The sequence below is a fragment of the Nelusetta ayraudi genome, unplaced genomic scaffold (assembly GCF_046127955.1).
Source record: "Nelusetta ayraudi isolate G7.1 ecotype Tasmania unplaced genomic scaffold, CSIRO-AGI_Nayr_v1 ptg000005l, whole genome shotgun sequence".
NCBI classification, from domain to species: Eukaryota; Metazoa; Chordata; class Actinopteri; order Tetraodontiformes; family Monacanthidae; genus Nelusetta; species Nelusetta ayraudi.
In genome coordinates this window covers 9,928,175-9,941,200 of record NW_027466055.1, presented here as the reverse complement: position 1 = coordinate 9,941,200, position 13,026 = coordinate 9,928,175, and the positions used below count along the sequence as shown (strand labels likewise).

At 46.4% G+C, this 13,026-nt stretch overlaps 1 protein-coding gene across 5 annotated transcripts in view; it reads left to right on the top strand.

Moving 5' to 3' along the window:
• The window catches only part of LOC142878541 (teneurin-3), a 136,683-nt gene that overhangs the window by 73,313 nt on the left and 50,344 nt on the right, over positions 1–13,026 (top strand). For all 5 annotated transcript variants that reach the window (XM_076012375.1, XM_076012374.1, XM_076012373.1 and 2 more), the window contains 5 exons: positions 48–262; positions 7,337–7,529; positions 9,012–9,113; positions 10,018–10,212; positions 11,274–11,474. In XM_076012375.1, the coding sequence (XP_075868490.1) occupies positions 48–262; positions 7,337–7,529; positions 9,012–9,113; positions 10,018–10,212; positions 11,274–11,474 (906 nt within the window). The remainder of the gene's footprint in view (positions 1–47; positions 263–7,336; positions 7,530–9,011; positions 9,114–10,017; positions 10,213–11,273; positions 11,475–13,026) is intronic.

Here is a 13,026-nt window from a genome sequence, read left to right as displayed (position 1 = left end):
GCCAGTTTGGCTTCACGTGAAATCCTTCCGTGTCTCCGTGTCCGCAGGGAAGGGCAGCGTGCTCCACCAGGAGAACAGCTCCATCGACACGGGACAGGTCGACATCGGGAAGAGAGTCGGCCAGGGCGTCCCGCCGGGGGTGTTTTGGCGCTCCCAGCTGAACCTGGAGCAGCCACGCTTCCTTAAGTTCAACATCTCGGTGCAGAAGAACGCCTTGGTCGGAGTCTACGGCCGGAAGGGTCTGGCACCATCTCACACCCAGGTGAGCTTTCAGTATTTTTGATTGGTGATACTTTTCATTCAGATCTTTGCTTTGGCGTAAATTGCCACAGGCACACACATTGTATCTCTTATTAATTCAGACGGGGCTTTATATTACAAGTCCATATGTAACAGAACCTGTAGACAACATCCGCAAATGGGAGCTCCGTTCAGAATGTAAGTGGAGGAAAACAAACCAACTTGTGAACTAGGCAGCAACAGGTCAAGGCTTCCTATTGGCGCAGAGGGAGTGACGTGACTTGCTCAGCACTGTGATACAATGCAGTGTTTTTCCAAAGCCAGTCTGGAGCAAACTGCAAATGTCTTGACTGCCATTTTTCACTCTCATGTAACATCCATGCTAATCTCTTTAGCAACAGCTGTCAATCAAACGCTCACCGCCTCATAAAGCTAAACCTAATTATGAACGATATCAAAAAATAATAATAATTCAGACATAAATGTTTCAAGATGGATGTCCGGGATTTCATGTTAGAGCAAGAAGCGATTCGGTGGCACTGGAAGGTAAAACAAGGACAAAGTAATAAGAAACTAATAAGAAAGGATCTTTTTTTGTGGCCACTGCTTTTAGTGCTTCTCATATCAGCGGGACGCTTCACTATATGTCCTCTGTTGAATAGTACCAGAGATAAACACTTCAGCAGCTCTGTTACGGCAGAACAAATGTGTAAAATATACATAACCGTAACTTCAAAGGCAGTTAAGAGAGACGTGCCGTCTCCTCCATAATAAACACTGTTTTCCTTGAAAGATTTTACGCACGCTGCATTTTTAAGCATCCACTTTTTCCTGCTTACCAAGTGCACTCGAGATGGGCAAAAGCCATTTTCTTTGCCTCTCAACTCGACTCATTCTTATGCAGCAGCTCCCGCCTGTGTGTGCGCGCAAACGCATTAATTATACATGTGGTTGCAGGGGGGGAAAAAATGCAATGCTGCAATCCGCCGTCATCTGTTGTTGCGGCTCCTGTCAGCTGTCGATGAGTCGTCACCTGTCGGCACCTTGGCAGCACCTCTGTCTTATGTGACGTGTCTTTGGCAACTTTGGAACAGCCGCAGAAGTCAGCCTATTGTGCAGTTTTCACCCCGGTAGCGTTGCATAATGGTTATTCGCCGCCGTTGAATTCATTTGCTGCAATGTGGAAATGATTTTTCTCGCAAATCCAAAGAATCTGGCTGCATGCGTTTATTTAGTAGCGCAAGTCAGGACTCTGAAGACTTCTCATTATTTGTTGTTTATTTAAATGTATATATTTTTTTTTAAACTTAAAGTAAGTTGTATTTCTTCACAAACATCTTATATAAACTTGCCTCGATTATATCAGTGGACTTTGAAGGACATTTAAGACCGTACTTACCGATGTATGTACTGGTGCATTTCTCCCACTCTCTGCTGCAGTCTCCACCAATTTGCGCGGCCGCTAAATGTGCCGTCACGTTCTCTCGGTAGCCTGTGAAATTTCTCCGGCTGCCATTTGGACCTCAGCGGGTATTGTGCAGCCATTCTTAAAAGGTTTTCTGGCTGGAAACAGCTGCTCGCGCTACGTGGATATGACTCAGATGGACCCAGAGCAAATTGCAGGCTGTGCTGCTCGAGCTGTCAGCTTAAAAAAAAAAAAAAGCGATATGGGTTAATAATGATAATCATTATACATTTCGGTTGAATCACCTCAATTAGACGAAGAAGCTTTTTCGCCGTCTTGTCTCCTCAACTTGTGTCTCCCTTTATGAATCAAAGCTATGCTAAAAATCACCAAAAAACTATCGCAGCTGAATATGCATTTGTATTGTCAGTTTCACAAGTGGCAAAACTTGAATAAAAAAAAAATCTAATTAAATACGTTAATTAGATTAATTGTAGCCTTTGCAATCATTTAATCGGAATTAATCGGATTTTAATCGCATGTCAATATTTGAGTTGAGTTGGCGATGTTTGAGTTGCTTGGTTGTATTCGGCGCTCCGCCGTTATTGTTCGCTCCGGTGCATTTGCATTTGCTGCAACACTTTTCGGTGGTACTGGAGGCTTGAATTACCGCTGTGGAATGTAAACTCTTTGTGGCTCAGTTTGCACTGAGCTTAGCAAGGCGGAGCTATTCTTGTCCTCCACCACCTTTGTTGTTGGTATCGGTAACTTGTTACCCCAACTACTACTACTACTACTGCTACTACTACGACTACTATTCTGCCTCCACTTGTCTGATGTCACTCAGTGCATCGCTATAATTTTTGTGAGTTAATGATCAAATTAACGAGATAAAGCCTGGCTCTATTTTTTTATAACAATCATTATTTCTAAAACGTTGTGATCGGAGCCCTTTGGTTTGCAGCGTGAAGTTTTTTGTGTTCACTTTCGGCAAAAACATCCATCTGCAAATCCATGCGGTTCCAGAACGTCTGTTGCGTGACTTGAATGACATCTCCGGCCGTCCGCTGACGGAGGCACTCAGACAATGGTCATTTTCCACAGCACTTGCGTGGAAAAGCTCTCAAACCCCCCGCCCCTCCTCTTGACATTCTCCCCGAGTGAAGACGGGCTTCACTCAAGTGTGGAGACGTTTAGCGGCCGCCGCCTTCGTCGCTGTTGTGACGGAGGCCGATGCGAGTGACAACAGGTCAGCCGGATTGCACTTTCAAGGTGAATAAAGGAAGGCTGCGGGTGGGAGTAGGAGAGAGGGAAAAAAAATCAAAGAGCAAGCGGTAACTAATTAACGCGAAGGCAATTGTTGGTGTGACGCTGTCGACAGCGGACGGTGCGTCTGCCGCCGCCGCCGCCGTGAAATGACCAATTGTTCGGGCTAGCGCGCCAAATCGATGCGTTTACTTAACTGGGCTTGAAAGACCACCAATGAGAGATATCGATCACTCATTGTGTTCGCCGGCTGGAAGACAAGACAACTTTTAAGTGCGCGCGGCGGTTCCGACAGCTTCCTCTCGCCGACTATCGAGCGACCGTCTGCTCCGATGTGGGTAAAAAAAAAAAAAAAAGAAGCAAAACGAAAAAAACAAAAACAAGTTCCTTTGTTTCGCTGACGGATGTCTTACTACGTCCTCTTCCAAAGCGCCAGACAAAGTTCACTCGATTAACAGGCAGCGCTCGTTCCGCCGCCTCCGTACAGCGGCAGCCGTTGAGTAGAGGCGCGTCGGGGGGGCTCTCATGAACTCGGCCGGGGGGCGTCCAGGCCTCGTTGAGAGCTGTGTTTGATCGCCTCGGAAAAAAGAGAAGTCGGCTTCGGCCGGGTTAATGTCTCCCGCGCTGCTGCGCTCCGAGGCGTGACTTGGCCCGTCCCTCCTTTAATGCTCTCCTCCCTGTCGTTTGCGAGTGAGCGGGAAGGCTGCTCGGCTCCGTGGTTGCCACAATTTTTTTCCGTTTTTTTTATTGCAGCTTCTCACCCGCATCCTTCCAAAAAACTTCACCCAGTTGTGTTGTTACGAGATATTATTAGCTGTCGTCCACGTCCCCGTCATCGGCTCTCTGGCCACAAAAAGTGCCTCAAAGTTGGGGCTGAAGTTTCAAGCGGAACTGTCTTCAGCGCTGAAGCATGGTTGGCCATCGAGTGGAGCGAACTGGGAATGGCGCTTGCCATTGAGCGAACTCCCATCATTCTTTGCGCTTTGCTTGCTTTTACTGATCTGGTTGCAGCGTCCAGTGGTGCCTCATTCACTGCTGCACCCGAGGCTGCTGGTTTTAAATTGTTTCTGCTTAATTTCAGTCATGTGCAACAACGCATCTGACACACTTTCCTTTTCATTTTTGACTGTCAATTGTTTGATGTTGGTATGAATATTTTATGGAATGTCTTTGCGTATCCCTGTATGATTGCTTTTTTTTATTTTTTTTTATCTTGTGACATGGTTGCAGTTTGGGTGAATTAGCCTAAGACAAATTTCCCACTTGTGGGAAAGTACATCTTCATCATCTCATGGCAACGGACAACTAAGTGACAGAGCCCTGTGAAACCGCTCCAGCGAATCTTGAAAACTTCCCAGAATTAGAAAGAGTTTGTGCGCCTTTATGAAGTTGTCTTTGTCTTTTTTGGATGCAGAGCTAACGCACAGAATTCTTCAGATGCGCAAAACCATCCTGTTATGCAACTAATTGGCTTTCATTTGTCTTTGTGAGGTTGGAGTGAGAAATTCTGACCTTGACCTCCTTCATTGGCACCAAACCATTGCATGGAAAGATGTCACTTCAAAAAAACAACAACAACAACAAAAACATACATTTTGTTGTTTAAACTTTGGGAAGTTGGCTGAGAATTGTGTTTGATAAACACCGCCTGACATTTTTTCCCAAAGTTGTTTTTCAGTCTTTATATTTCTGTGCAGTGTTGCAGTAAATAATGTTGCTGATGAATTACCACACCTTGAGCTCCTGACTTCACCAGTGCACAACTTTCTAACGGAGAAAAGATTTGAAACGAGATTAGCTCTGTCTCGCTAATGTGTGACCACGATGTTGCTGCCTGCTGGTGGAGCACTGACATCTTCCTCTTAAAAGAAACGGGCCGGGAGCAACACCGAGCGCCATCAACATCACCTGAAATTGTCTACGCTTGACCTTTAAAGCTGCTTCATCCCGGGAGGTTCTGACCACGCAGCTATTTGCTGACAGCTTGACCTGCGTCGAATTAGCCTGATTACTTGAGCTTGAACTGACCTTTGAGGCTCGGCGTTAGCCCCGGCTGACTGGTTCGGCTCCGCTCACGTCAGGTTCTTTCTGCTGAGCGAGCGCTTCTGATCGGACCCGGTGGAATCATCTCGTCACCACAGGGATGATTAATGCACGGCCAATATTTGCAGCTGCTGGGGTTGACGTCAACCTCCGGCTCGTGCCTGAGTTGATCATTCTGCCATTCGTTGCTGCGCTGTCAGTCTGTTGGTTGTCAGCTCACTGCTGATTGTCAATGATTCTGATTCACGATTGACTTGAGAACAAATGGGGTTTCTTGACAGAGCATCGGGCGGAAAAGAGCCTCAGATTAAGATTAGGTTTAGGTTTGGGTTTACAGATGTGTCAGGCTCATTTACACGAAGGGTCACGTGAGCCGGTTGTTTAATTGCAATCGATCCTTTACTTTTTAATAACTGTCACCATGTGACTAGTGTTATTATTCAAGATATCAATATTGCGTCTGAATTTTCCTGGATGTGAAAATAATTGCAGGCACTGTAGTTGTGTGTTGTTGTGACATAAATCAATTTAATTTATTCGTTCAGGAAGCCCTCATTGATATACCAATATCAAACACAAGTTTCCACATTGACTTATTCAAAACTTTAAATTACATCCTTTCCGCATCACTCTTCGTTTTGTTTTGCACACTTTAAAGCGTCGAGGGCGTCGCAAAAACACCACAGACGGTTGACACACGTGTCTAACTCGGCTCCCGTCAAACCCCACGACGCCTCTGCCGTGAGGGACCCACTCTGTGTTTCAAGTGTCTCCTTCTCAACGTGTCTCGAAATGAAACTGATAGGCTGTCGACCGTCTGCTCGCGTCTAATCTATAGCTCTGCGGTCCTGCAGTCGATGATCCCTCTGCAAACAGTCTCATCATTGGCTTCAACTCCCGGCGCCTTTTAAAATAGAAGAGACGGGCCGCGTTGTCAATTTGTAGGCATCACACTAATAAGAAAGCCACACTCTTTTTTTTTTTCCTTTTTTCTATTTTCTCTGGCCTGGGGATTCGCCTGCATCGGCTCTGCGGCTCCTCTGCAGCCGATTGTGTGTTTTTTTGTTTCTTTTTTTCTCCTTTCTCAGGGATTGCTCGGGTGTGTTAACGCTGCTTTGTGCTGCAGCGCTCGCCGCCCTTCAGCTTCGCTCAGAATGAGGTGCAGGTGTTGAGCAGGTGCCGGCAGAGCAGATGCGTCGCTACGCTCGTTTGGCTTGGCAGGACTGGCGCAGCTCTCCTCTGTTCTCGGACAAACGAGGCTGCTGGAAGGAGGGAGAAGCGCAGAGAGCTCGTAGGAAGGCAGTTTGCACACGAGCAAAAAGAAAGAAATTAGCCACAAGAAGAATGCATTATAGAGAAAGACAGAGTCCGATGTAAACAATGTACCGTGCGCCACATAGTGTGCGTTGTGTAGCATCGGCTTACATTTGCATTTGTCAGCGTCTGTGAGAAATTCTGACCTTGAGGCGCGAGGACGTACTTAATTTGAATCTGCTTTACATGCATTAGGTTCAGGCTGTGTACTGTACATGTCAGGGTTTCCTGTCAGCGTCTCAGCCGCCAATCAAACCGCTTCAGCTCGAGTTTGAGAAGTCCATTAACTGCTCTGGGTTTATCTCCACTGTATTGAATTAGTCGTCTGGACTGCACTGTTTTTCCTCCGTGCCTCTCAGAGGCATCCGCGCTCGTCAAGGATCCTGCAGAGATCTGAGACACTGAGGCTTCTTAAAATTTATGCTATTCTCCTTCTAGGTTGATTGTAGTTCCCAGACATTACATATTAACTACTTCACTGTTTGTTCACATCACAAATTGTGCTTGGAAAGAAATCTTCTAGCTGTATTCAGTAATCGTGAATGTGATTCTCAAAGAAACACGAACCAGCGACTGGAGTAAAGCATCAATATTTAAGCAAACGTGAAGTTGATTCAACTCATTTTGATTGTCCTGACATAACCCTGTTTAATTGCACGGCAGTCAGGGTGAGAATTTTATTTTTAGGCTTCTTTTTTTCCGTCACTCTGGAGCCATATCAGCTCCATCAGTACAAACAAGTCCCTGAATGGCGCTTTTATGCTCCAAACAACTGTCGGTAGGAAAAAAAAAATACAACAACAAAAACAACATTTATTAAATTTGAATATTTGCCGTATCTGCCAAACCTAGCGTGCTCGATGCTTTGCCACTTTCTGAGGCACCGCTCTCCGACTGTGAACGGAATCACTTGGAGGAGCCGCGTTCAAAGCGTCTGGCGGAGAGAATGAAATAAATAAATCGGAGCCTTTTGAACTCGTTTCTCTGCTGCCGCTGATTTAACGAGACTCGAATAACAATCGGCGTCCGCGTCACGTCGGTAATCCGCCATTTTTTGCTCTTTCGCAGTACGACTTTGTGGAGCTGCTGGACGGCAGCCGCCTCATCGCCAAGGAGCACCGCACCGCCCTGGAGCCCGACCACCCGGTCGCCGTCCACCAGGCCGGGTTCATCCAGTACCTGGACTCCGGCGTCTGGCACCTGGCGTTTTACAACGACGGCCGCAACGTGGAGGCCGTGTCCTACAACACCATCGTCCAGGGTGAGTGGGACACCTGCGGCGGAGTGACGTGTTTGGAAGATGTTTGGTTTTTTTTGGTTTTTTTCTTTCCGTAAAGGTCCAGTGTGTAAGATTTGGCTTAATTTATGATTTTTATATAGGTTAAAGCTTTAACATACTGTCCATAAAATACATTCATAAAAGTGTGTTAGGGTTCGGGTACAAGAAAAGTAATTTGGTTTTCCTACCCATTACCACTTTTTTACGGAGTGAGGAGAGTGCAAGTATTAGCATTCCAGTACTCACTGATACCGATACTGAGTACTTATATTATGTACATATTGTAGAATTACTTTTGACTTGATTTTTTTTTTTTTTTAGCAATATAAACACAAAATTAACAAAATTGTCATACACATACGTGGTACTGATACCAATACTGGTATTGGTATCAGTGCATCCCTAGAATGCTTTTCATATGTGTTGGAATATACCTAGAGCAAGGGTCCTGCTCCTAGTTAGTTGCCCTAAATAGGAAAACTCGCTGTCTGGCCGGCTACCTTAAATACCGGGCTTCCTTGATTTTTTTTTTTTTACACACTGGACCTTTAACAGCAGCATCTGCATGAGGGGGGAGGAGGGGAAAGGTTCAATTGTCACTACAGAGAAGCCGAACGTCTTCATTTCCGCGTCACCTTGAAGGCGAATCCATATTTATGTGGATGGGCGCCTGTTATTTTTCCCTCAATGCCGTAACACAAGACCACACAGAGCATCGATCCTCACCGCCTAGGAGCCCGCCTGCGAAATTTCCTTGTGGGTTTTTCACAATGTGGGTGGGTGGGGGGGGGGTAGTAGAGAAAAAAAACAAACAAACACTGATGTTGAGTTAAAAGTTTTTATTTTTCCATCTCCATTGGGGAGTTTCATCGATCCGGCCCTTCCAAACACAAAGACCAGTGAGGTCAGGGGAGGAGGAGGGAAAAAAAGACTGGATGGCTCCCCGATGGCGGCTGCAGTCATAACAGAAATATTTTACCTATCAAGACGGGGGCGTCCCGGCGGTCGGAGGAGGGAATGCGGGTGGGGGCGGGGGAGGGGGGGACGGCCTTTGACGAGTGATGCCCTGTTGAATGAGGCCGAGCGGCGCGGGCGCCGTGTGCGCCGTGCGTGCAGGTGAACCTCGGGCTCGAGGGAGGAAGCGGAGTGCGAGCAGCCCCGGCAGGCTGCGTGTTGTGCAGGCACCATCGCTCTTCCAGCGGCCCAGTTGCAGCAGACGGAGCAACGTGTTCGGTCTGAATGCAGCGAAGCCTCTGTTTCTCTTAACGGGCTCTGACAGGAACAGCACGAGGGACGGCAGTTCAGCGGCTCACACACCAATATCTGATGCCTGAGGAGGAAAAAAAAAAAGGGGGGGGGGGCTTAAAGTCCAAGTGGTTTATTGAGGGATTTTCAATATTTTTCCTTTATTGGGGCCACCTGACGAGCTATTGATAGTCTGCCGCTTTCCTTCCCTGCTCGCAGATTCCATCACCGAGTGCTCGCACAACTGCTATGGCAACGGAGAGTGCGTGGCAGGTTCCTGTCACTGCTTCCCAGGGTTCATAGGGCCCTACTGCTCCAGAGGTAATTATCCTGCTCTTTCTTTTTCCAGCTGGTGTTGCTTCTCTTGCGTTTTCTTTCTTCTCACATCAGCCACCAGTCAGCAAAAAAAGGAAGAAATGTATTTATAAGGGTATGGCTCAAGAAAATTTGAATCCTGCTTTTGAATCAGTGAAATGTCTTGTGTGTTGTGTGTTTAATGTGCAGTTCGTTGCAAATATCTGGAGCTTTGGAGCGTCATGGGTACATCACCAGGAGGGCAACAGTTTAAATGTTTTATAATGAGTTCCTTTTCATCAACTTTCATATAATTTTCATTTATAATTATCAACCTCTTTAGAGTTACTTATTGGTTATTATGATTGCCGGGCACATGCAAAGTCACTGTTTTTGTGTTTTAATCTATAAAATCCATTTAGTATTCGACTTTCTTTTTGAAAAGGGTTTTTATTTTTCTAGCGCGGAATAATTTATTCAGTATCTCGACACCTGAAATCAATGTTGATAGACTTCCAGAAATTAGATTTTGTTTTTTTCTTTCATCATCCATCAGAGGCAACCAAAAGAAAGCCTCCTTGTTTTCTCTCAGGCTGCAGTCAGGAAGCAATTTATCAGCAGCATTAGCACGTTAAGCTGCATAATCGACAAAAACTTAATAAGGCTAAACTTCACCGAGCATTATCTCACTTCAGCCAACAGAAAATTATCATTGTCTTTTCTTTCTCTTTTTTTTTCATTTGGTATCCAAATGTAAAATATAACAAAGTGAGTGTTTCCTGCTGTGTAAACAGAAAAGAAGAGGAAATTATTTGGGATTTTTTGGAGATTTGGAATTTGGGAATCTTGGGATTTCTGGTAGTTTTACGACTTGCCGTGTCTCTCTCTCTCTCTCTCTCTCTCTCTCTCTCTCTCTCCCTCTCTCTCGTAGCTGCTTGTCCGGTCCTGTGCAGCGGTAACGGCCAGTACACCAGGGGGCGCTGCCAGTGCTACAGCGGCTGGAAGGGCACCGAGTGCGACGTTCCCACCTCTCAGTGCATCGACCCGCAGTGCAGCGGGCACGGGCTGTGCGTGACCGGCAACTGCGTGTGCAACACCGGCCACAAGGGGGCGCACTGTGAGCAAGGTAGATAAAAAAATAAAACTTCTTCCTTTCGGATTGAAAGCGGCGGCGGCGGCGGCGGCGGCGGCGGCGGCAACGTATTTCTGCGCGAGGCTGCCGTGGGAATCGACACAGTCCATTGGTGAAACAATTGGTGTTTTCAACTCGGCTGAGCAGATAATACCCGGGTTGCTGTTATTGATACTGCGCGTATAAATGAACCGGCTCCGGCGCCGGCCACATGAGGCCACGGTGCTGCGGCCTGTTGGATGGCTCCACAGCCGAAGACACCTGTTCAAATCGATCAGTCGATGGCATCTGTTCCCATCCGCAGAGCCTCTCTCCCCCTCGTCTCGCTCCTCCGGCCCTTCACTTTGGAGCGCTCACATGTATTGATCCCCTCCGGCGCAGACAAAAGGCAATTCTCAAGCTCCGATTTACATGTGCTGTTGACCTTACAACCGGCGGGCTATTGAGTTCGCCCAAAGAAAATGCACTGTTTTCTTTTTTCTTTTTTGTGGCTTTTTCTTTTTTTCCCTTGAAGCGAAACCATAAGAGGAGGAAGGAGTAGATTTGTACGCTGAGTGAATGAATCGATCCCGAGGGTTAGCGATCCATATCCTGGTGTTTTTGTATATGTGTACGGAAATGCACCAGAGCGAGTGCAAAAAAAAAAAACACTGACGCAAATTACCCTAAGTAATGGGATGGTTGTGTCGGTCATAATTGCTCATTATTAACTTAGATCAGCAAGTTGATCCACAAATTGTTAATAGTAATTGATTATATTTGTCTAGACAGTAATTGCGCTGCTTTTTCGCCGGGCCTATAATGGAAGATAATTACGCTGTCAGTATATCGCCAGCGCCCTGTAATAAAGCGTGGAACAGGCTGGCCCCAACGCAGAGGTGGGGGGGTAAAATTACCAGCAGTCGCCGTTAAACGCTGCGAAGTGCACGAGGCTGCGGCTCACCAGCCGTCATCCGGCGCCCTCAGCCGCAGAAAAAAAAACATTTTGGCCCGGCGGCGAAATGAGCGGGTTTGATGTTCCGTCTGAGCGCTGACACCACTGTGTGCGTCCGCAGTGGACTGTCTGGACCCCTCGTGCTCCGGTCACGGAGCCTGTCATCACGGAGAGTGCCACTGCAACCCGGGCTGGGGGGGCATCAGCTGCGAGATCCTGAAGAGCACTTGCCCCGAGCAGTGCTCCAATCACGGCACCTTCAGCACCGAGTCGGGAACCTGCGTCTGCGACGACAACTGGACCGGAGCCGACTGCTCCATAGGTGAGGTTTTGCTTCTTTTTGGGTTTCGTCCCCAGTAGATGCCTGGGCTTTTTTTTTTTATGTGCCCAACTGTTGCAGGCGGCAGTTGAACTTTATAGTCGTAAGGACATGGTTTTCAGGCCGGCATCTACTTTGATAGTCTTCTTTTTCCTCCAAAACAAGCACGAAAATTACACAAACTAAGTAAAAGCACAAAATGCATTAAAGGGCTGACTTGTACTTGCCTTTAAAGTCGGAGACAAATGCCTCATTAACTTTTAAACAACTGTGTTGTAAAAAGAGTGTTGGTTTTTTTTTCTCCTGATGAATAGATTCATCGACTTCTTAGCTTTCTTTCAGTTCTTTAAGCCAGGCTTTTAAGCCTTTTTTGCTGCTTTGTAGCCCTTTTTTGTGTCTTTCCTTTTTCCTTTTTGGACAATTGCACCAGCACAGCGAGGCTGCCAAAGTTGGAAAATGTTCAGCGCTAAACCGCGGCTTCAGAAACAGTGAGGGGGAATATTAATTCACTTCTGCTCGTTATTGGCAGCAAGGCCTTTTATGGTATTTGGTCATTTATTGAACAACATCCTGGCAAACAGCTCCTTCATTTCTATACCATCTTTTCTTGTTTTGCAAGAAGGTATTTACTTCTTCCGGCAAGTCGCCGGCTTCTCCTTTTTTTCTAACCTATTTATTTAAAGTGGACTCTCCCTGCTACTGTGCACAGACGGCGCAGGCACCGAGCGACAACGGCAGCAGATGTACGAGTTGTTTTCAACAGAGTCTGGTGCAAAATAAGGGCCTGAATTCACGATGCACCGAGACATTAAATGTATCATAATCACTAAACACTGAAAGGACGAAATATAAAGCATGTTTACTATCAAAAGTACACTTCTATTTATTAGTTTCAGTTTTTGGTGGGTGCAAGATTTTCAAATGGATCTTAAAATGCAGCTCGACACACACACACACACACACACACACACACACACACACACACACACACGCACGCACACACACACACACACACACAGGAAGTGATGATCAGTCAATAAGCAGGAATGGCCTTGGAAGGTGTCGAATGACTTGCCTGACTGACGTTTTTATGCAAGACCTGCAGCTGCTGCTGCATTTTATTTAGTCATTTATGTCAGTTTCCTCACATTCGACAAAGAGTAATGAATCAATAGATCTTCACCGTCACTGCAATGTGTACAACAAATTTGAAAAAAAAGGTCATCCAGTCGGCGCATCACTCAAGCAGCAGCTTTAAAGTGCACAACATAAGAAGACGCCCATAGAAGTGATTGGCATTTGGATAAAAAAAACCCTCAAGGAAACTTGGGCTGCGTTCAGACTGCAGGCAAATCTGATTCAAATCAGATTCCTTCTCAAATCCGATTCTTAGGGCTGACTGGAGAGGCTGTTTGGAGCTGTTCAGACTGAGATGCATCCGTCCAAATGCGATTTGAAACTGCCTCCCGAAGGTGGTTTCAATCCGTTTTGCAAAAATCAAATTTCATGTGATTGGTGACTGTTCAGACTACAAAAGAGCCATCCGGTTTCTATC